Genomic DNA, 22,617 nt, shown 5'->3' on the forward strand with positions numbered 1-22,617 from the left:
CCCTGGAGTGGGGTGGGAATGGAGATTTTGCAGTATCCTTCCCCTGCCACGCCCACCAAGCCACGCCCACAGAACAGGTAGTAAAAAAAAATTGGATTTCCCCACTGTTTTACCCTCCAGTCCCCTAATCATCTTCGTTGCTCAACCTGGATGATTGAGACTCTCCATAGACATTCCCAAGAGGACAGGACTTCAAACTTGGGGGTGGTGGGGCGGGCGGAGTGCGCAAATGGGGAGATCGCTGGGCCTGGTGACTCAGCAGACTGATAGCATTGTGATTAACACCAGCTGCCTGCAATTACTGTAAGTTCGAATCTCTCCAGGCTCAAGGTTGACTCAGCCTTCCATCCTTTCTAAGGTGGGTAAATTGAGGACCCAGTTTGTGGGGGCAATAAGCTGACTTTGTATAAAGTATACAAAAGTATGAAGGCTGTTGCTTAACACACTGTAAGCCGCCCTGAGTCTCTGGAGAAGGGCGGCATATAAATCAAATTAAAAAAAAAAAATCTTGGCTGGATGAAATACCTGCCTAACCATTGCGGACCCGGGATAAACTGCGAAAGCGGCCGCTCGGAGAAGGTTGTGCGAAACGTCACGCGCAGCCAGGACCCCCCACCCCCACCGCCTCCACACACACCCCACCAACCGCGCCCCTTCCCGGAGTGACAGCCACGCGCAACTCGCGCGCCCCGCCGGGTTGGAAGAAAGTCCTTTTCCGCGCAAAAGCGCCTTCCCTCCGAACCGCACCTCTCTCCCTTCTCCCCGCTGGACCAATGGGGAGGCGGGTGTGGGAGGAGCCCGGCGAGCCTCCCGGGCGGAGAAACTGGAAGGAGCGAAGTTGCAAACGCTCCGAAGAGAAGAGCGAGTAACGCGCCGCGCGCGGAGGAAGTAAGCGCGCGATTGGAGCGCGAAGACGAAGGGCTGAGTTGGGGGCATCCTCCGCATCCCCTCCCCGCCCCACGAGTGATCTCCTCTGGGTCTCCCCCCTCCGGTTCGTTTCCCAGCTCTTCTCCTATGGGGAGTCTCGAATGAGATGTATCGCTCTGGCTTCTGCTGCCAACGCCGCCACCGCGCTGTGATCGGACCGCCGGAGAGGACGGAGAGGAGCGTGGCGGAGTCGCCGTCGCTTTTCGAAAAAGCGGGAAAAGCGCCTTTCGAAACCCCGCGGGCGATCGGGTCCCACGAAACTTTCGGATCGGGGGTGGCTTTCGCGAAGCCCTGGGAAGAAAGACATCTCGGCGACGCTGGTCTGCTCGTAAGATAAGAGGTCCTCGCTCCTGAATCTGAAAAAGGAAGGGAAAACCAAAAAAAAAAAAAAAGCTAGTTTTTCCACAGAAGACGGGTGGGAAGCCCTCCTGTGACAAAAAAAAAAAGAGGTCCTTTTTAAAAAAAAAAAAACCGAAGAGGAGAAAGTTCAAACGACCCCAAGAATCAGGCAGGAAACCCCACCCGCAAGTCTCTTGATCTCATTCTGACCTGCAGAATTATTTTGGAGGAATTGGGGCTACTGTCTTCTCCCCACCGTCCTGAAAGAAGAAGAACTCCCCAACTCTTTTTCCATCTCTTCTCTTCTCCCTCTGAAATGCAGGTTTTTCTCTTTCCCTTATGTTTGCCGCCTTCTTGTTTCCCTTCCTCTCTGAACTGAACTTTAGCACCCTTAGCCCTTGTAGTATATCCAAGTCTCCTCCACCCTTTCTTGCTGGGTCTCCTCGGGGGTTTTTTTGCCATGGCGTTGAACCCCACCATGCTCCCTGCTGCTACCAACAGCTCCTCCAATGGGACAGGTGGCATGCCGGAGAACAGCAAAGCCCTGACCATCCCCATGGTCATGTTCATTTTCGGAGTGGTGGGGAACCTCATAGCCATCGTGGTTCTTTGCAAGTCCAGGAAGGAGCAGAAGGAGACCACTTTCTACACGCTGGTCTGTGGATTGGCTGTCACCGACCTCTTGGGGACTTGCCTGGTCAGTCCGGTGACTATTGCTACGTATCTGAAACAGGAATGGCCTGGTGGCCAACCCCTGTGTGAATACAGCAGCTTCATCCTCCTCTTCTTTGGCCTGTCCGGACTCAGCATCATTTGCGCCATGTCCATAGAGCGGTACCTGGCCATCAACCATGCCTACTTCTACAACCATTACGTGGATAAGAAACTGGCGGCACTCACTCTTTTTGCAATCTACGTTTCCAATGTCCTCTTCTGTGCCATGCCAAACATGGGTTTGGGGAAGACAACGCTCCAGTACCCGAACACCTGGTGCTTCATAGACTGGCAGACCAACATATCCAGCCATGCTGCTTTCTCGTACATGTATGCCGGTTTCAGCTCCTTCCTCATTATGGTCACGGTGGTCTCCAACATCTTGGTGTGCATGGCCCTGATCCGCATGCACAGGCAATTTATGCGTCGCACTTCCCTGGGGACAGACCACGCCACGAACCGCCTGTCAGACTTTCGCCGGCGCAGGAGCTTCCGGCGCATGGCCGGCGCAGAAATCCAGATGGTCATCTTGCTCATTGCCACTTCCTTGGTCGTAGTGATTTGTTCCATTCCTCTAGTGGTGAGTAATTTGCTTATCCTTTTTCTTTCCAATATTATCGTTAATTTCCTTGAGGGGAACATTGTGCTGCAACATGAAGTTCCCTCCATTGTAGTTGTCACAACAAGTGATCTAAAAATTTTTTAACCCAGCAAAAGCAAGGAGCCTATTCTACTTTAGTTCTTTTTCTTGACTTGATGCTAATATTTAACACAAAACACTAAGAAAGACTTTTGACCTGCTCTTTAGCTGTTTACCTATTCATAGGGATGAGAAGATCCCCAAAACACCTTCATTATTGCCAATCCTTTAAAGAAATTCCTTGTGGACAATTTTAGCCTCATGCAGGAAAACGGTTTATGCCATATACAAGCAATAGACACACAGAATAATTGTGGCACAGTTGACGTTAAAATCGTATACCTTCACTTTCTTCAAAAGTATCATGGTGCTTTCAGGGAGTTATTTTTCAGATGCATAACTTTGCAGCTTTATATTCAATTTTTTTCCCCCTATTTCATTGGGTGGTTGGATAGACTGAACGATTAAACAAACAAGTTGCTTTCATGGGATGTTGTAGAATTACAGATTAAGGTGTGGCTTAAAGTAGAGCATATACTGAAATTGCAGAACATTTCAGTCAAAGGTTATGGAATTGCTTGCAGTTCAGTGTTCATAGCATTAGCATAAGGTTCCCAGATACACTTCAGCAAACAAATGTTAAAGTATCTTCAGTTATTAGAGATAGGCTAAAAGATTGAACAGTCTGATAAAGACTGGTTCCCAAATTGCTTTTTTCCCTTAACTTTAAAAATAAATAAAGTTAGCAGTATTCTTTGTCAAGTAAAGCAAGGGTTTTTTTTCCTATGGCAATGATAGCACTGTGACAGTTGCATGCAGTTATTTATTGTTGCGTGGACAACTTTGATAACTGTTTTGTGCCTGGCTGTAGGCGTTCTCTTTTTCCCAGTTGACTCCAAGGAAGGGAGAAGGAGTAACAACAGTTGGGGGTTTAGCTAAGACTTGCCCCCTCTTGTAAACTTTCAATAAAATGCAGCAAGCTTCTTTTCCTTGGCAGGGATATATTAAACAACTGACAAGGCATGCTTGCTATTATCCCCCCTTTTCATTCTGTAAGCTAAGTGGTCCTTTGGAGAGAAGCATGGAGAATACGGTTGGGTGTTGCAGAGTGGGCTTCTTGTAGGCAACAGACAATCTAAAATTGTTCCCTAACAAGTAGGTAGTAAAAGCAGAGAAACCCATATCCAAGAGAGACTGGGCAAACCACAAGCTTGAGTTATTCAACTAAATGCTATAATTTTACTAGTTTGGCCAGTTTTGCTACATAACTAAAATAATCCAGGTATGAATACCTGGTCTGTGATACCAGTGCATTTTAAAAGTAGTCCAGGTCATGTTCTTCAGTGTGTAACTGTACACTTTTCCATTGGTGTTCCTTAACTGAGACTACAACATTTTGCTCCATGATCTTTGACTTAGTACCACAATGAGTCCTGTTTTTAAGTGGTGAAGGTAAACATAAAGGGGTGGTTGGTAATTTCCTCACAAGAGATCTGGTAGCAAGTTAAGGATAATTGTTTTCTTGTAGTGCTTGTTATCTTCTCACATGGAAATGGCCCAGATTGGGGGGGGGGATATGAAAAACAAGTCCCCTACCATTCAGAATTATCTTGCACAAGGAGAGTTCATATGTAGTAGTCTGGTAACGAAAAGAGGAAATTGTGCTTAATGAAGTGTGTGCTTCTGGAGGGGAAATACTGTAGCTAAAATTGGGCTTACTTCCTCCTTTCACACAAGTGTTTTGTTTTTTTTTTGGTACCAATAATGTAATAATAACTCAGTCCCTCTGATATTGTTGCAATATGTACAAATATTGAGTTACCTGTTTCTTCCAACTATGCATTCTAAATATCAGTTCCTACTTTGTAAAAGCTAAATGATGGTGAATGGGCAATAGTGGAACCTCCCACACATTTTGACACGGTAGCTATTTTTGGATAAACTGCTTATAAAAGCTTTCTGGATGTAGTAAAATTAGAACTGAGCTAGACTACTTGTTTCTGTTTCAACTGTTTGCTTACTTTAGGAAAGGACTTAAATTTTCAGGACTTTTAAACATGGAGAAGCAGTTATATTGTCACATCTATTTGCAGCGTAAAGTGGTCAAGTCTACTTATTCCTCAGAAAGGGTAAACACAAGATATCCCTTGAGTTGTGTTCCAACTTTGGGTGACTATATGGGAACATTCATGCAACTTTTGTTCTTTCTCTTTTTCTTTCGTAATTTATATGGCCGCCGAACACACCCTTGCAATTATGGCTTGTGATTTCTTGCATTTGGGGATTTCGTTTTCTAAGCTAGTCTGCAGCCCTGGTGGTCTCTCATCCAATTACTGATTAGATCTTTATCTGCTTCGTTTTTTACAAGTTCAGAGAAGATGCTTTTTGCTACTTCCTGCTGTGACACACTCCTGGGGTGGGATCTTTTCAGATGGTGGCTAAGTAGTCCTTAAAGCATGATCATAAACTCATTTGCTAGTTAGCTTGGGGCAAGTGCCCATGGCTTCTGCTTTCCATAATAGATACCTCTAGAAGACTGGACTCATTCCTCTAAATTTTTCAACCAGGCGAAAAATGAGACAAGAGATAGTTTCTGTTTCATGCCTTTCACATATTCTACAAATGAGGAGAGTCATTTCTCACAAACCTGTTCAGGATTTCATAGAATGCTGGATAGACGCTTCGGAGATTACCACAAAGGCAAACCAACATTTGTGAATCCTCTTAACTTTCAAGATATTGTGGTTAAGACACCCAATTGGTGGCTAAGTGCCTCATAACTCTATTCACGGATACAACTAAAGTAGAAATCTCTCTAGCTAAAGAAGATGATAATGGATAAGACGACACTTGTAAGTTAGTGGTGTTTCATAATGCAGGAGATTTAAAAATACTTTAAATTAAATACAGTAAATGCTATGGGAACAGAAAGCTGGACTGGATGGATTTTTTATTTGTTCCAGTGGGGATCTTATTAAATCCATCTGAGGTTCAAACTGAAATAGAACATAAGAAATTATTGTCCAAATTGACTATTGGAAACAGTAGCTGGATGCCAAGTTGGGACAAATAGTCTACATACATGCTTGCATCCCATTGAATATAGTTAAGTTTTTTTTTTCAACATAAATATTTAGAGATGCTTACGTAATAACATGAGAATCAATTTATTGCTGATTATTTATTTTGAATTAAAAGTGTTGTATTGGGTATAATATTTATGTATCAAATGACATGTATCTACATGCTTTATCTTTACAGTGGCCCTGTGAAGAAGCTTAGAGTAGAAGAAAATGATTTGAACCACTCTGTTTATTACACAAATAAATGGCTATATCAGTATAACTCTGACTTCAGTAGCGTCTGTGGGTAGTATTTTTTTATATGAAGATACATGTAGGCTGGTTCTGATACTACAGAGCAGTACTTGGAGGTGTATATGAAATTTTGCAGAATTTTGTATTGAAGGAAATATGTTGCCTTCAAACACTTGACAAAAAAGTTTCAGTAAACAATATTTTGTTTAAAAAAAAAATAAAGGAACAGGAGGAGTGGAAAACAATGAATGTTATGTTCAGTGCCTTGCTATTAGAGAGGGTTAATTGACTATGAAAATAGTAAAATGATAAGTAAATTTAATTTGTAAAACCCTCTGGAACTCATCTTGGAAATTGGTATCCGTTCATTTCTTAATAATCTCAGCAATGAAATTAATCATATAGAAACAAACTATGTTGGGGAATTTGGAGAAAGTAAAAGGAGGAGGAAGCACATAGAAAAATAAAATGTGTTATTTATACTTGTGAATTAAAACTGTCAGAGATTCATTGTCAGGATCCTTGTATGAATCCAGCAGATATATTTCAGAGCTATATATAGGTTGTTTTCCCCTTGGCTTTATGCTCACAATAACTTTTTGAGGTTGACTCAATGAATTATCTTGTTGAACAGGAATTTGAACCCTGATTTTATCAGTACACACACTTTATTTTGGAATAACACATTGGGGAACTGCAGTGGTGCTCCATGGGACATTAAGTACAGCAGAACCTCATATTAGACCTAACCACCTGCTTCCTACTCATAGACTGGGATCGCTCAGTGACCTAGGCTAAACTAAAATAAATTGGAGAGTTTGTGATTCAATAGGTCATGCACCCAACCAGTGTCTTGAAATGTTATGAAAACCAGTGTCTTGAAATGTTATGAAAACCAGTGTCTTGAAATGTTATGTGAACCAGATAGACATGGTCTAAATAAACAATTTATTTTGTTAATATAAATTTAGTGTTCTGTTCATTGTTAACATTTAGAATTTGCTGTTGGGCTTATTGACTGCCAGCGCATATGTGTCAAATCAAATCAAGTTTATTATAGTCAAAGACCAGAGACCAGAACAAATAAAACACTCAAAGAATATTATTTGATTTGATTTGCATATGTGTCTTTGAAATTCCAGCTGACTTTCTCAAATACAGATGCTTACGGTATTTTCTGTAGTGAGACATGCTGGGAATCGATGCATGTCAGAAATTATGAACTTCACTCTGAAAGACATTTTACCCTTATTTTCAAATAAAAGTCAAATGAAAGATCTGATATTTCATTATAGTGAGGATTATAGAAATTGGAGTCGTAAATTGAGGAGTACCTGTCCTAAACAGGCACTAAGATCTCCTGGGCAAAGGTTACTTTGTAAATTGTCTTCCTGATTAATATTAACTAACCGCCTATATAAAGCCGTGTATTGGAATGCGATAGAGGAGAATTTTATGAGGGTATGTAAAGATTTTGTGAATAGCTCCTCCTTTGTTTGCTGTAGAAGGCAACTGCTTTTTTTTTTTTTAAGAGCATTTTATGGTAAGACATGTTTTAGACGTGCACTTAGGAGGGAAAAATACTTTTTCCTGGATATCAGCTCATCCGAGGTTGGAGGTTGACTCATGATATGGCCTGTTTCATAGTGCTATTAGTAAGACTTCAGAATATGTATTGGGACCTAGATATAGGAGAATTTGATCAGTGGTCTTGCAGTTAGCACAAAGTTTTTTTTCTCAGTGTACTTGTGCAGACATATGCAAGACCACCATCATGTTTGAAAGGAATCTCAGGGCCTGTTTCACACCCAATTCGGGAGCTCAGGCAATTCAGATGGGGGGGGGGGAGAATGATATTTGAGGAAAGGATCATCCTCCCCAGGCTGCATTTCAATAAAAATGGTTCCTGTCTTATTTACTGAGTAATCAGTAATTGAATCAAGTTCATCCAGCACTGACATTCTTCTCTTTCCTGAAACCGAGAAGAACTGATTTTGCATGAATTCAGAAGCTGGTGGTTAAGCTGTCATGTTAGGGATTAGATCCTGATTGTCGAAAGCAGGCAGCAGATAACTTTAGAATAGAGGATAGTTTTGTCATCCTTGGACTAGATAAAAAAAAAAATGGGGAACTTTGGTTGAAATCATCTGAGAACTTTAATAACTGGGGCAAAGCTAATCTGCTAAAGCAGGCTGAGATCTTAATTCCATATTTGGCGGGAAAATCCTTATGGTGGCTCTCAGAGATTCTGCTAAATTGCAATGTTATATGAAATATAAGAAGAAAAATATTAAATATGTAGCAGATACGGATTGTACTTAATGTATTTTTATTGAATTAAACTCAAATCTGGGTTCTGATCTAGTCTGCCCATGTCTTCATTCCATCTCACCTATTTGCAGGATTACAGCATTGAAAGGCTCAATCTTTTTGGATTGAATTAGGTGTAGCTTGCAAAACACTTGCATAAATCTTCTATTCAGGCTCCCTCAGGCAAAAGCAGAATCTAGGCCAAAGTTAAACGGGCCCACAATAACTGCAGATGTATATTGTAAAATGATGAAGAAGAAAGAAGTTTTTAAACCCGCTACTATCCAAACTATTATTACTTCAATTTAGGGTTTCTTGCCTAAGGGGGTTGGACTAGAAGACCTCCAAGGTCCCTTCCAACTCTGTTTTCTATTCTATTCTATTCTATTCTATTCTATTCTATTCTATTCTATTCTATTCTATTCTATTCTATTCTATTCTATTCTTGCATCAAATGTGAAGGATTATGAAAGGCCTCAGAGAAGAGAAACCTGGCTAAGAGAGACATAATACAGGTAGTCCCTTCACTTATGACCATAATTGGAACTGAGACAGTTATTAAGTGAGTCACATCTGATTTTACCACCTTTTTCAGGAATCACATGGTTATTAAGTGAATCCAGATTCCCCATTGACTTTGCTTGTCGGAAGCTGGCTGGAAAGGTCTCGAATGGCGGCCCCACAACTGTTTTAAATACATGCCAGTTGCCAAGCACTAAAATTTTGATCATGTGACTGCAGGATGCTTTGACAGTTCTAACTATAAGAACTGGTCATAAGTCATTTATTTCAGCACCATTTTAACTTCAAGCAGTCGCTAAATGAATGGTCATAAGTTGAGGACTATATGTGGATTCCTTTTTTAAAAAAGGTTCCACATGAAATATTTGCATTAATATAAGTTACTATAAAGTGTAAGATCCAAAAATCAATGTGAGAAGACTAAGTAACATGTTTTTTTTCTTTGGCAACAGTTTTCTTTAAATTTTAAATTTTTGGGAAATAAACGATAGTTGCTTTTAGGGGCCGAGCTTGTGGCAATTCCAAAATGGATGAAACCCAGAAATATGTTTTAAGAATCTAGCATTCTAATAATACTTTTGAACAGTAGGATCATTTGAAAAATGATGCCTGTTTTTAAAACTCATCATAGGAATTATATATATCCATCCCCCTTCCTACCCAAGGCTGAAACTAGTATTACATTTGATTAAAGACTGTCTCAAATAGAGTTTGACTCCTACTCATCATATTGTTGCCAGGCAGTGGAGAAATAGTGGTATTTTTTTTTCTTTGCTTTGTTTGTTTGACTTCTTATCTTGTCTTGGAATTTCTTGGGTCTCTCCCATTTAAAGTACTAATCAGATCTGATCTCACTTAGCTTTTGGGGGAGCTTTCTGGAAAAAGTCTAACAATTCGTTCCTGTATTATTGCCAAGAAAAATACATGAAGTCACCAAGCATTTAGCTTGGTTTGGAGGAAGCTATACTGCAATCTCTGTTAGATGCTATCGAATTCATATTCTTGCTTCAGGCTGCTATTTATGCAGTTCTTCTAGGTGAGTGGATGGATGTATTGTACTGATTAAGTTGCAATTGGATTAATCAAACTTGATAGAAAAGAAGGAATTGAGTAGAACTTTGCTTTCTGATATGGAGATTTGTTTCCCTGAACCCATTTCCCAAACTGGAATTGGGAAGGATGTTTTGGCTTAATACTGGCTCAGCTTTCTGATAAAAAGAGAAACTTTTGAGTTAGGCATCTTAGTGATTGGAATTTCTCTCTAGCTGGCTTCTATTGTGATCCATTAAACCAGTGGTTTTTAAACTTGGCAACTTTAAGATGTGTGGACCTCAATCATGCTGACTGGGGAATTCTGGGAATTGAAGTCCACACAGCTTAATGTTGCCAAAATTGAGAAACATTGAGGGAAACCATTACAACGCAAGGGGAATTCAGTCAACAGCTGGATCCACATTGCTAGAAGACCTGTTCATCAGAAGGCTTTTAAATGTAATGTACTCATTGTTTGTGTACAAGTGGGATTTAAACCCACTTTCAATGGGTTCAATGATTCAATGAAAGTGGGATTTAAACCCACTTTCAATGGGTTCAATGAATCAATTTCCCTGGAGTGGCCTTATGAAATGAGGCAGAAATTACTACCGTATTTTTTGGAGTATAAGATGCACCAGAGTATAAGATGCACCTTAGTTTTTGGGGAGGAAAATAAGAAAAAAGCTGATTGGTGGGTGGATTGGCCTCCCGGAATACCCCCTATCAGCTGTTCCCAGAGGTGAATTTTAGCAACAGGGTTCTTGGTTGTGAGCTCTGTGCCTTGCTTTTTTTTTTGCTTTTTGTTCTGCCTCTGAAAGCCTCCGAAACAGGGCTTCAGAAAAAAAGCCTCTGAAGCTCTGTTTGGGGGCTTCTTTTCTGAAGCTCTGTTTGGGGGCTTCTTTTCTGAAGCTTCTTTTCTGATGCTTTTTTCAGCCTCCGAAACCTCTGTTTGAGAAGCTGGGCAGGGCTACATTCGGAGTATAAGATGATTTTCACGCTCTTTTTGTGGGGAAAAAGGTATGTATTATACTCCGAAAAATACAGTATATCAGACAATTTCCTTAGTGTAGAAAGGAGAAGAGGAAGCTACCCATAACGTAAGAAATTCAGATCACCTCTTCCGGCCACAGTATCATCTTCAGAAATAGTGACAGTTGCTTAAGCATGGATCTGAAAGAAACCAAGGACACTTTCTTACATTTAGCCCTGTATAAATGTAAAGAAAAGTCCAGAATCCTTTGTTTGGGATCATTTGTGCTGGCAGTCTTGCTTTTCCCCATATTATTTTATCTTGAGACTTGTCTGTTAATTGTTAGACAATACAGTATTTATCACTCATTTAGATACGATTATGAACTGTTATATACCAAGGCGTTATTATTTTTCCATTTAACTCAGGGAAATAACAGGGAAATGACTTTTTCACATGTTTTTGCACATTTCCTGTTAATTATCAAATTATTTATCTATTAGAGGCCAGGCAGGTTGATAATCACTCTGAAGAATACAGCTTGTGGGCTTACATAGGACAACTGCAGAACATTTTATAATTCCCAAATTGGTTTGGTTTCCGCTTCCATGATTCCTACCTAGTATAGGCATAATTTTCAGACAGCTTGAACCATGGCAGTTCCACAACATCCCTCAAGATAGGCGGAATCTTCCATAAGGTGAAAAAGGGGCATTTCTACTGGTTCTTCTCACACTACTTTAGCCTTGATCAAATTAGTCTTCCATAGAGAAACATTAGATTTCGCCAAACGTTGAAGCCTCATCTTTGATGAAACCCTAAAGAAAAAATAGCCAAGGAACCATATAACTCTAAGATAAAACATGTTGTCAGGAGGGAGAGAGGAATTTGGTTAATCATCATTTTAATTTCTTTTATTTATCAATGTAGCAACTAGACAGTGCAAATACTCCATTGGATTGGATTGATTTTCAGAATTGGCTCTACCTTCAATTCCTGTTTGTTAGGAATTAAAGGTACTACTGTAGTCTTTGGCAAGCCTCTTCATAGTTCTTCCATTTTCCCCACTGAAGATGTTAATTGCAAAGAAGTGTAGGCGAAGAATTATTACTTCCCCAGGTCATTGTTTTTGAAATGTCTACCTCTACGGAACATTTCTTGTAGCAACTGGTCTACTGAAGAAGAATTGAGCTTTTGCTGTGAAATTTCTGTGAGAGGTTAAAGGGCCATATTCTAAGGTACAGAGAGGGGCTTTAGGGTACATATTCAGCATTTTTTAAATAATTTAAATGTATTTGACAAATAGTCACAGCAAAAGCTCTGATCTGCTTTAGGGTTGTAATGCAGAGATTCTCCTTCTGTGGATATGACTTGGCTTAGAAATCTAGATCCTTACAACTTCATTCCATTTGTTTTAATACAGTGTTTTTTAACCTTGGCATCTTTAAGAGAGGTGTACTTCAATTCAGAGGTCGATTTCAGCAGGTTCTGACCAGTTCTGGAGAACCAGTAGTGGAAATTTTGAGTAGTTTGGAGAACTGGTAAATACCACCTCTGACTGGCCCCGCCCACATCTATTCACTGCCTCCCGAGTCCCAGGTGATTGGGAGGAAATGGTGATTTTGCAGTAACCTTCCGCTGGATTGGAGAGGGAATGGAGATTTTACAGTATTCTTCCCCTGCCACGCCCACCTACCCCTGCGATGCCCACCAAGCCACGTCCATAGAACCGGTAGTAAAAAAATTTGAATCCCATCACTGCTTCAACTCCCAGAATCCCTCAGCCACTGGCTGAGGGATTCTGCACCTCTCTTAAAGTGCACCTCTCTTAAAGTTGCCAAGGTTGAGAAACACTAGTTTATTGAAACATTTTTGAATTGCAAGCAAGAAATTTCAAATTCTATTTGGTCTTATATCAGAGGCTATGTTTTACAGTTCTTTTTCTATTCAGTTATCCCAGTTCCCAATATCACACTTGCTGTTCATGAAAAGAAAAAGAAAAAAAAATTTGAAGTAGAATTGAATTTATATAATATTATGTTTTCCCCTGCTTTTTAAAATATGTATATTACTGATAATATCAGAAATGATAGGAAATATTTTAAAAATTGTCTCACCATTACTAGTCTCACTGAGGTTTTTCTGGTAAAATTGTAAAAAATTTAGATATTCCCAGAACACTATTTTGAATTGTCTAAACTAAGCTATAGTAATATATTTATAAATGAATTAATAAAAGTTAATAAAAGAAATGTAGAAATATATATAGTAATATATTTATAAATGAATTAATAAAAGCTAATAACTACTTCAGTTAAATCCTATTGATATTTTGAATTAGATGAAAAATCTGTACATTTAATTAACACATTTTAATCCGTTGGCTGTTCAACTAAATTAATTTTATTTTTGTCACCACTTTTCTGCTATATAAAACCAAATGTTGGGTTTGCCCCAATGAGTCAGAACAAAATCTGATAATAATCAACTGTCTTTACCTTTTTCATGCTTTCTCAAATTAGAGAGCAGGAAATAGAAGAAACTACTAGAAATGTAGTTAGTATGCCATCTAGTGGTTATAAATCTGACCATTTATATTCCAGCCAATTAAATTTCTGGTCAGTTGGTTAGCCAAAATATAATTGGACTAAATCAACTCATGTACAAAATCTAAGAGTCATATTTAAAGAACAAGGACCTTTTAGCACATAAAGATTAACAAATGTACATTTCAGGAGGTATCAGTCGGTGGCATAATTCAATTATTGACATTCAAAGTTCTAAACTAGCACTCTAATATTTGCTTATCGTGAAAGGTGCAAACATGAAAATGAATGTGAAAAGCTTTTTGGAAGTCTTATTCTTTCAAAGTTGGTCTTGGATAGATAGAGATATATAGATATAGATATATATTCATAATTGCAATGTTTTACAGTTTAATAAACAAAACCATTGATTATTAGAAATTTTCTTTCTCATTTCTTGCTATGATTAGATACTAGTATTCACATATCCCTATAGGAATATAACTTACAGTTCTTTTGATTAGCATAGGCATCCATGATTTAATATGAAATCTTGCAGCCTTAGTTAAAACAAGTATAATGTACAGTACTTAAAACATTTTCTAATGCTTAAAAAAATTCACTAATATTGCCCTGCTTTTGTCCTGTAAGGAGGGTGCAGGTCAGGGGTGAAATTCATCAGGTTCTGACAGGTTCTGGAGAACCGGTAGCGGAAATTTTGAGTAGTTTGGAGAACCAGCAAATACCTCCTCTGGCTGGCCACAGACTGGGGTGGGAATGGAGATTTTGCAATATCCTTCCCCCAGGCGTCGGGAGGGAATGGGGACTTTGCAGTATCCTTCCCCTGGAATGGGGTGGGAATGGAGATTTTTTAGTATCCTTCCCCTGGAATGGGGTGGGAATGGAGATTTTTTAGTATCCTTCCCCTGGAATGGGGTGGGAATGGAGATTTTTTTAGTATCCTTCTCTTGCCACGCCCACCAAGCCACGCCCAAGCCACACCACGCCCAGAGACCCGGTAGTAAAAAAAAAATTGAATTCCACCACTGGTGCAGATGGATAATTGCAATTTGTTCAATGACTGGGAGGGAAGCTTGGAAGCCTTGTCTGTGCAGGATTGCTAGTCTAACTCCTCTGTCACACCAACAGAGTGGAAATTAGGCTTTTATTTTCAAGTCTCAATTCAACTTTCAAGTCTCAATTCAAGCAACTCTTCAGCTCTCAACCTTGAGGGGCAGAATGCATGGTTGCAGGGTCAGGAATATAAATAACCTTTTGCATGCTGTTTTACACCCAATAATATTTGAAGTAAATATAATATTTTAGGAAGTAAGTCTTTGATTTCCAGCATGGTAAAATGCAAAAAGGCAGAGAATGGGAGTAGAAATATCATCGTCATTTTTAACATGTTGTATCTATAGGCAGCTGTGACAGATATTGCTTCTTCGTGCAAGTTCACCCAGCAAGAGTTTAGATTTGAAACGGAGCTTAATCTGCAGTTTACACAGCAGTCGTATTGGATCAGAGGCTGCAGTTTTTGAATACTCCATCATTATTCAATTTTGTGAATTAGAAACTCAAACGGTTCTTGTTTTGAAAAAAATAAAAAAATAAAAAGAAGGGCATTTATGTAGCCTCTCCCACTTCTGGTATTTTTGATTTTGGGATTTCCCAGTGCTGAAAAAACCAATCTCTGAAACTGGTAGGAAAGAAATGGGGAAATTCCCTACTGGATCATCTCCTCTGCAGTCAGCAATTTTCCTCCAGCCTGGGAGATGGAAATGGCATATCCTATAGTCCTTACGTGCCCTTCAGAACTAAAGTCCATCTTATTTCCCAAATGTGCACACTTGGAATATGATGCAGAAGTTCTTTGAACCTTCCACACAGGACCTCTCTGCCATTCATTTAAGTCACCCAACTTTTTAAGGACTTCTGTAAAAGCATCACTAAATGTCTATGGAAATTCTCAGTCATCCAGATCATGGTTGTCCCAAAGGTGTTTTTTTTTCAAGAGGCAACTGGACTTTCTGGTTTTTTAGAATAGAATAGAATAGAATAGAATAGAATAGAATAGAATAGAATAGAATAGAATAGAATAGAATAGAATAGAATAGAATAGAATAACAGAGTTGGAAGGGACCTTGGAGGTCTTCTAGTCCAACCCCCTGCTTAGGCAGGAAACCCTACACCACTTCAGACAAGTGGTTATCCAACCTCTTCTTAAAAACTTCCAGTGTTGGAGCATTCACAAACTCTGGAGGCAAGTTGTTCCACTGATTAATTGTTCTAACTGTCAGGAAATTTCTCCTTAGTTCTAAGTTGCTTCTTTCCTTGATTAGTTTCCACCCATTGCTTCTTGTCCTACCTTCAGGTGCTTTGGAGAATAGCTTGACTCCCTCTTCTTTGTGGCGGCCCCTGTGATATTGGAACACTTTTTTCTTTGAAGATTTTTCTCATCCAAGAAGCTTCTTTGGGATGAAGCACCTTTGGGGTGACTTCTGCAAGAGTTTTGGGCTTGTGTGAAATCCAAAATTTCAAACATTTTTCGAAGTGTGCAGACCCCACTTCATATGCAGTTCAGTGATCAATACTTACAAGTTGTGTCGTGGTAACAAGCACATGCTACTTTTTAAAAAAATATAGAGGTGTCTGGAAATCTATTTCAGTTAGCAGGCTTGCAAATTAGGACTGGGCAAAGGATTTGAAAGAGCTGCTTTGCAAAACACAAGCACGTATACTAATCCGCTTTTCTTCTAATCATTAAAGCAGCTGTGTCTTTTGCAAGACTCAGGTATCGACTTCTAAGTCTGCTTCTAGCTGACTCCACATAGCTGTCTGTCAAAGCACACAGGAGAAATGCAACATATCAATGCCACGACAAATGGGCTTTGATGTTTTTCAGGATGTTTCTTTTGTCATTTTTAATTTAAGTTGTGGGTAGTATCTGATTTCTTTCTTCATGCAACTAAATTCAGCAGGAAATAGTGTTTCTGATATTTGGCAAATTGCTGTTAAATTTGAGTGGAAAGCATTGAGGATAACAAGAAAGAGTTTGGAGCTATTTTCAGCCTCCAGGTTGAAGGGTTAGCCTCTACATAAAAGCATCTAATATTTAAAAGATATCCCCCCACCCCCAAGAAGTTTCTTCAGAACTGAAGAAGCTTTTTGGATGAAAAGCAAAATGTCTTCAAACAAAAAACAAAGTCCAGTTGTCTTTTTTAAAAAAGCATCTTTGCAACAACCATTACCTGGATGACTGAGAATCTTCACAGACATCTAAAATTTAACATTTTTGCTGAAACAAGAACCAGTTTGGTCCAGTGGCTAAGGCACAGGCTAGAAATAGAAAGACTGTTAGTTCAAGTCCTGCCTTAGGCATGGATGAGTCATTCTCTCACAGGCCAACTCATCTCACAGAGTAATTGTTGTGAGGGAAATACCCTGTTTCCCTCAAAATAAGACATCCCTAATAATAAGTCCAATCGGGCTTTTGAGCACATGGCAATAAGGCCAAGCGCTTATTTCAGGGTTCAAAAAAATATAAGACAGGCTCTTATTTTGGGGAAAACAACTGTAGGAGAAGAAAACAGTATTAGATCTTAGCTGCTGTTGTTTATAAAAAATAATAAAGGCAGAATATAAATAAAATAAATAAACCAATCAACAAAGCCACCTATGGAAACCGTTACATGGGTGTCACTTCCTATGGACTGTTATCCCATGCATTTGTTGAAACTGTTTGTGGGATTACAGCCAGCATTTCTGTAATGTATTTTAGCAAAACTTGCCAAAGTGGCAGCAGAGACTGTCAAGGGCATAATTGAGTACTATGCATCATCATGTTCTTTCTTTATTTGGAAAAAAGAAGTTCATTCCAGGGAAGCTGCTTGTCAAGAAAATAACTTTTAACAAGCTACCACAGGCAGACTTTGGAAGGTATTAAAAAAGAAACAACTTTTTCTTGAACATTCAAGTCTTCCAGCAAAAGCTGTGTTCTAAACCTCAAAGAATCCACCGTTCTAGGCCTGTGCTTGAAAGCGAATTTGCCTGTGAGGTAGAAAAATGGCTCTAATTTTGTTTCCAAAGAAGTATTTACGGAGGCGGGGTGACAAGCGGGGTGGTGGGATTAGAGCTTTTAATATTGGCTGGATCTCTCAGAATGGCTCACAGGCACATTTTGGCATTCCTTACACACCCAACAACACTTAAAAGCAGATTTGGTTATCGAAGGAATTAAGAGTTCATTATTAAATGAAAAATGAAAACTCCAAAAAAAAAAATCAGAGCTTTAAATTCAGGATTCAGAATACTGTAGGGACAGCAAGTTTTTCAAAAAATAATTCACAAAAGGTTAATTGACCCTTGAGTTTTCTGGTAACTTAGATAAACTGGAAAAGGGGAAAGGTCTTTTATCTCTATTTGAAATCAAGTGGCTGGAAATTTTTTCCCATTCTGAAAATAGCTCCCATCTGACATTGCAGAATGCCATGTACTTCACCCATTCTCCCATCTCTCTTCCTGTTATAACAGTCAGATGCTAAGCCAATTCTTGGCCTTGAAAAATCAGCCTGGCCTTCAGTCATCAAATTATGAATGGAGTTTATTTACACATGTATTCCTTTCTTCTCTAGGTCCGGGTCTTTGTGAATCAACTGTACCGTCCAGATATAGTAAGAGACATCCAACAGAACCCAGATTTGCAAGCTATTCGTATAGCTTCGGTAAATCCCATCTTGGATCCTTGGGTCTACATTCTGCTGCGCAAGACAGTCTTGAGCAAAGCCATTGAGAAGGTCAAGTGTCTTTTCTGTCGCATTGGTGGGGCCCGGCGGCAGCACTCAGGTAACAACTGCAACTGGGCCAATGGTCACCGGACCTCCGTCACAGCAAGCCATTCACCCTCCTTCATCTCCCGAGAGTTGAGGGAGATTAGTAGCACTTCACAGACTCTGCTATACCCGCTGGAGCCAAGTGAAAGGACGGTCGGAGACCGAATGCTGTTACCAGGAACCAGCAGCTGTCTGGCTCAGTCAGACACTACATCTATAAGGACCTTAAGGAGTTCAAACACCTCAGAGTCCTCTCAGGGGCAAGAGTGTGAGAATACCTTTTTGGTGAGTGAACTAAAGCCTAGCGGTAGTAGAACTCCTAAAGGCAACTCCCTTCAAGTCACTTTTCCCAGCGAAACTCTGGACTTGTCAGAGAAGTGTATCTAAGCAGTAGAAAGAAGTTAAGAGACAATTTGGTCCTTAAGTCAAGCGGGTAGGAACTGACACAACAAACATATCAAATGCCCATCTTTCCCATCCATTCTGTTGACCTAAGGCGTACACCTGAAGCTTATCTGGATTTCCTTGTCCTAAGCTTGAGGGTGAAATAGCCATTTAGGGCAAGTTGGACTTGGAAATTTATTTGTTTTAATTTGTATACTGCCCTTCTCCAGCAGAAATGTGCACCAGGCAGGAATCCACGAGAGACGTTGAACTAGCCGCCATCTTGATTTGCACCTCCCTCAACATGGGTTCCAAGATGCAGCTGTTGGATCTTTCCTGTTATGTGATAAGCACAGGTTTCAGCAGGGCTTTATTACCGCTAGAGACTCATCCTCTGCCATCAAACCCTGCCAAAGCAACAAAGGAATGTAATGGTGTCTGAAGTACAGGCTGCTGCTTGTTGCCTTACCTTGCCCTGGGAGATAGGACTGTTTTCACAAAGTTTGTGTTGGAAAAAGTCACCAATCTTCTCCATCTGTACATGACTGAAGCATACTTATTTCGCTCCAAACTCCCCTCTTGGCTTCATAGTTGAGAGAGATTCATTACAAGATAGTTGCCAATGGAGGAACAAACTGGTCCAGTTGTTAAGGAATTGATAAATCTCTCTATTGTGTGAAAAAAAATGTGAATTTTTCTGGCTGAAATGTTGTGACTGACTGTATTTAAGGAATGTATATTCTTCTCTGTGAGAAGGTTAATTATTAATACAAAGTATAGAAAAAATAATATGGTCAGATCCTCCTTTCTTCTTAATGTATGTGGGTTAGATAAATTTTGCATTAGATTTTTCAAATTTGCAGACTCAAGAGGCCAGACTAGAGCTGATTGATAAGACAAGAGCTGAGGAATCTGGAATTACACAGGAAGACGTTTTGATGCCACTATAGGAATAATAAAAGCTTTTTGTTTTTAAAATGCTTCTCATATTTTCTTAAGTCTCTTTTTGAGTCGAGCTTGACTCTTTGTGACTTCATGGACAGAGCTATGGAATTGCACATCCTTAAAAAGAGATAATAATTATGTGCGGTGAATTTCCCTTCAAAATGCAAGTAGTTCCTAGCTAAGCTAATAATGCAGTTCTGTTAACATCTGGTATGTATGGATGCCACACTGAGGCTTTACTCAGAAGTACATTCCACAATTACGGTAACAATTCTTGCTGATTTAGGCACTTCCTTCACATGTGCAAAATCAAAGTCCAAAACATGCATCCATAGTCAACATCCTCTTTGCCTTATTCTAAATGTGTTTGCTCAGAGATATTTCAGAATTTAGTGCAAGAAAGCATCTTAAAAGACCATAATCTAAGGGCTGCCATACGTAGCCAACTGTACGGCCTCTGCTGTTTTTTGTACTTATGGCAACCCCGGTCTATTACAAATGTTAACACATATTCAAATGAGTATCACATCACGCTTTGCATTATCAGTGTCCATATAGGAATTGGCAGCTGTACAATACATGCCATTACCATTCTTGTAAACATCCTGTTAAAAGATTTTTCTTATCTGCTATACAGTCCACTCTATTTATATGACGATATTGTTGCCTAATGCTTACGTGAGCAATATTTTTCCATTTATCCTTGTTACGGTTGCAATCAGTCTTCCCCAGCCTGTATGGAACTGATAAAAGATTTGCAAACAACCAAGCTTCATTGGCTGAGAATTCTGGGGGTCGTATATCCGAGGCATCTGGAGGTGGGCTTGCTATAGAAGAAATGGAGAAATGCAGGAAACTCCAAACGTGTTTATTGTGCACACCACTGTGTAAATTATTCTACAGATGGTTGTTGGTCTTTTGTGATTCGGAATGCATGTTGCATTATCCATATTCAGTTGTAATGAATTTGGAGCATGAAAAATTACACCATTGTTTTTGTGGCCTTTCAGTTATTTCTGACATTTGTTACAGCAAATGTTGTAGTTTGCCCTAATGCTTTTGGAATAATGAAAGACTATGCTCAAAACCAATTTAATTGATTTGAGCACTAGAACTGAAAGAAAAAGCAACTATGGTGTGGTCTATTTATTAAAAACAATGACAGGTAAGATTAGGAAAAACATTAGCCTTAAAAGTTTCTCTCCATTAAAAAAAAATCTCTAAAGCCACTGGAAATTTATGTTTTCGAATGCTATGTTCAAAGGATTAGATTGTTGTGTTCCAGTATTATTATCCTGTATTGATGTTCAAGGTCTGGTTTTTGTCAAGGAAAAAGCACGTTGTGTTGCTTATTGTGGTTTTCATGTAAATTGCTTTCCATTGGAAACAGAATTTTGAGCCTGACTTTCAGAGACGGCTTATGAAACTGGCTATCTTGGCACAAACTCCTTTTTTTGGAAATCTTTATTAAATGCAGACATACCCACTGGGTAACGAAGTCGGTGTGAGTCTGTGCCTGCTTACTCATCCTTAACATAACTTCATGGGAAGACCCTCACATATTCATAAACCCAATATACACAATTTCTAAACATTAATTTAGAGGCAGTAAATATAAAATGCCCAGCCCTAAAGATGAGGTAGAAATCAATTACTTAAAGACTTCTGTGTTTCACCCCATAATAAATCCTTATGTCCAGAATTATGTGCTCAGCTGATGACCCAATAGGAATGGGGATTCTTCTTGAGTTATATTAATCAAGCTCATTGAATACAATCATTCTAGACTTTATATATTTACACCAGTGGTGGATTGCTCCCGATCCGGTCCGGTTCTATAGAACCGGTAGTAAAACCGGCGGGAGGCTCAACCCTCCTGCCACGATGTCATCATGGGTGATCTGCGCATGCGATCCCGCTGCAAACCAGTAGTAAAGGTAAGTGGAACCCACCCCTGATTTACAAATTTTGTTCACACAGGAAAAACACAAGAATAGTCACCAACAGTTTAGGCATGCCGAACATAACCCAACATTAGAAATTAAGAGTAAGATTGATAAAAGACATAACAAAAAAACAACAACAAAAAACCCAACACCCAAAACCCCCCAGTATGTTTGTGTTCTTCATGAAATTATTCAGTAAAGCTACATATTGGGAAAGAATATGATGTGATGTTTCATCCTACTAAACAAATTTTATTACTGGATAGTACAGAACTCAAGATCAACAGAAAAAAGCCTTCATATGCTCAGAAGAGCTTATTCCATGCTGTTTACATTCAACCTGGATCCAATTCCACAAAGTGCTTCAGACCATGCCTGTGTGCAAAGGTAGCCCCAGTCTGCTATTAAAAAGAAGCATCCTTCTCCAGAATATTGATCAGCAGATACACAATCCTGGAGAAAGATACAGCCCATTTAAAGAAAAGTCCTAGAACTGCACACCCACTTGCCGGAATGGGCCAACTCGCCACAGCCAACGCACTGTGGGACAATTTAACAATTCTATTTATTTAAAATAAATTTAAATATAATTTTAATTTTTCCCATTCACCTTTAATTCTGTCTTGCATCTTTTCAATTATTCTATTTCTTTCATATTACTGTAATTCTTGTCCTGCAGCAAATTATCCTGCAGAGAGTTGGCTGCGGCAAGTTAGCCATGACGAGTTAGCCATGGCAAGTTGGCCATGGTGAATTATCAGACTCTCCCACCTGCACACCTATCTGTTCTACCACCTGCTCCAAAAATGCCTTTCTTGGATCAAGTCAGAGCTACTGCTGATTTCTGTAAATGCTGTGGCAGCAATTTCATTTTCTAGGTTTTTTATGTAGGATGCAGTACAGGTACTCCTCGACTTACGACCACAATTGAGCTCAAAATTTCTGTTGGTAAGTGAGACAATTGTTAAGTGAATTTTGCCCCATTTTACCACCTTTTTTGCCACAGCTGTTAAGTGAATCACTACAGTTGTTAAATTAGTAAGTTGCCAAGACTTTGAATTTTGATCATGTGACGATGGGGATACTACAACAGTCAAAAGTGTGAAAACAGTCATAAATCACTTTTTTCACTGGCATTGTAACGTTGAATGGTCACTAAATGAACTGTTGTAAGTCGAGGACTACCTGTACTATATACAGTTAAGATACCA

General features: G+C 39.4%; 1 protein-coding gene across 1 annotated transcript; it reads left to right on the forward strand.

Moving 5' to 3' along the window:
* The first annotated feature begins 690 nt into the window (after positions 1-690).
* PTGER4 (prostaglandin E receptor 4) lies at positions 691-20,958 on the forward strand. Its single transcript, XM_034440792.3, has 2 exons — positions 691-2,560; positions 17,934-20,958. The coding sequence occupies exons 1-2, from the start codon at positions 1,727-1,729 to the stop codon at positions 18,516-18,518; spliced, it is 1,419 nt and encodes a 472-aa protein (XP_034296683.2). The 5' UTR covers positions 691-1,726; the 3' UTR covers positions 18,519-20,958.
* Positions 20,959-22,617: the final 1,659 nt, after the last annotated feature.

The sequence above is a fragment of the Pantherophis guttatus genome, chromosome 2 (assembly GCF_059756535.1).
Source record: "Pantherophis guttatus breed Tessera chromosome 2, ASM5975653v1, whole genome shotgun sequence".
NCBI classification, from domain to species: Eukaryota; Metazoa; Chordata; class Lepidosauria; order Squamata; family Colubridae; genus Pantherophis; species Pantherophis guttatus.

Excerpts from the sequence above, each read along its gene's own strand:
- PTGER4 (XM_034440792.3), top strand. The coding sequence starts at position 1,727 with ATGGCGTTGAACCCCACCATGCTCCCTGCTGCTACCAACAGCTCCTCC. Across the intron at positions 2,561-17,933 it reads TTTGTTCCATTCCTCTAGTG|GTCCGGGTCTTTGTGAATCA; the intron begins GTGAGTAATTTG and ends TTTCTTCTCTAG.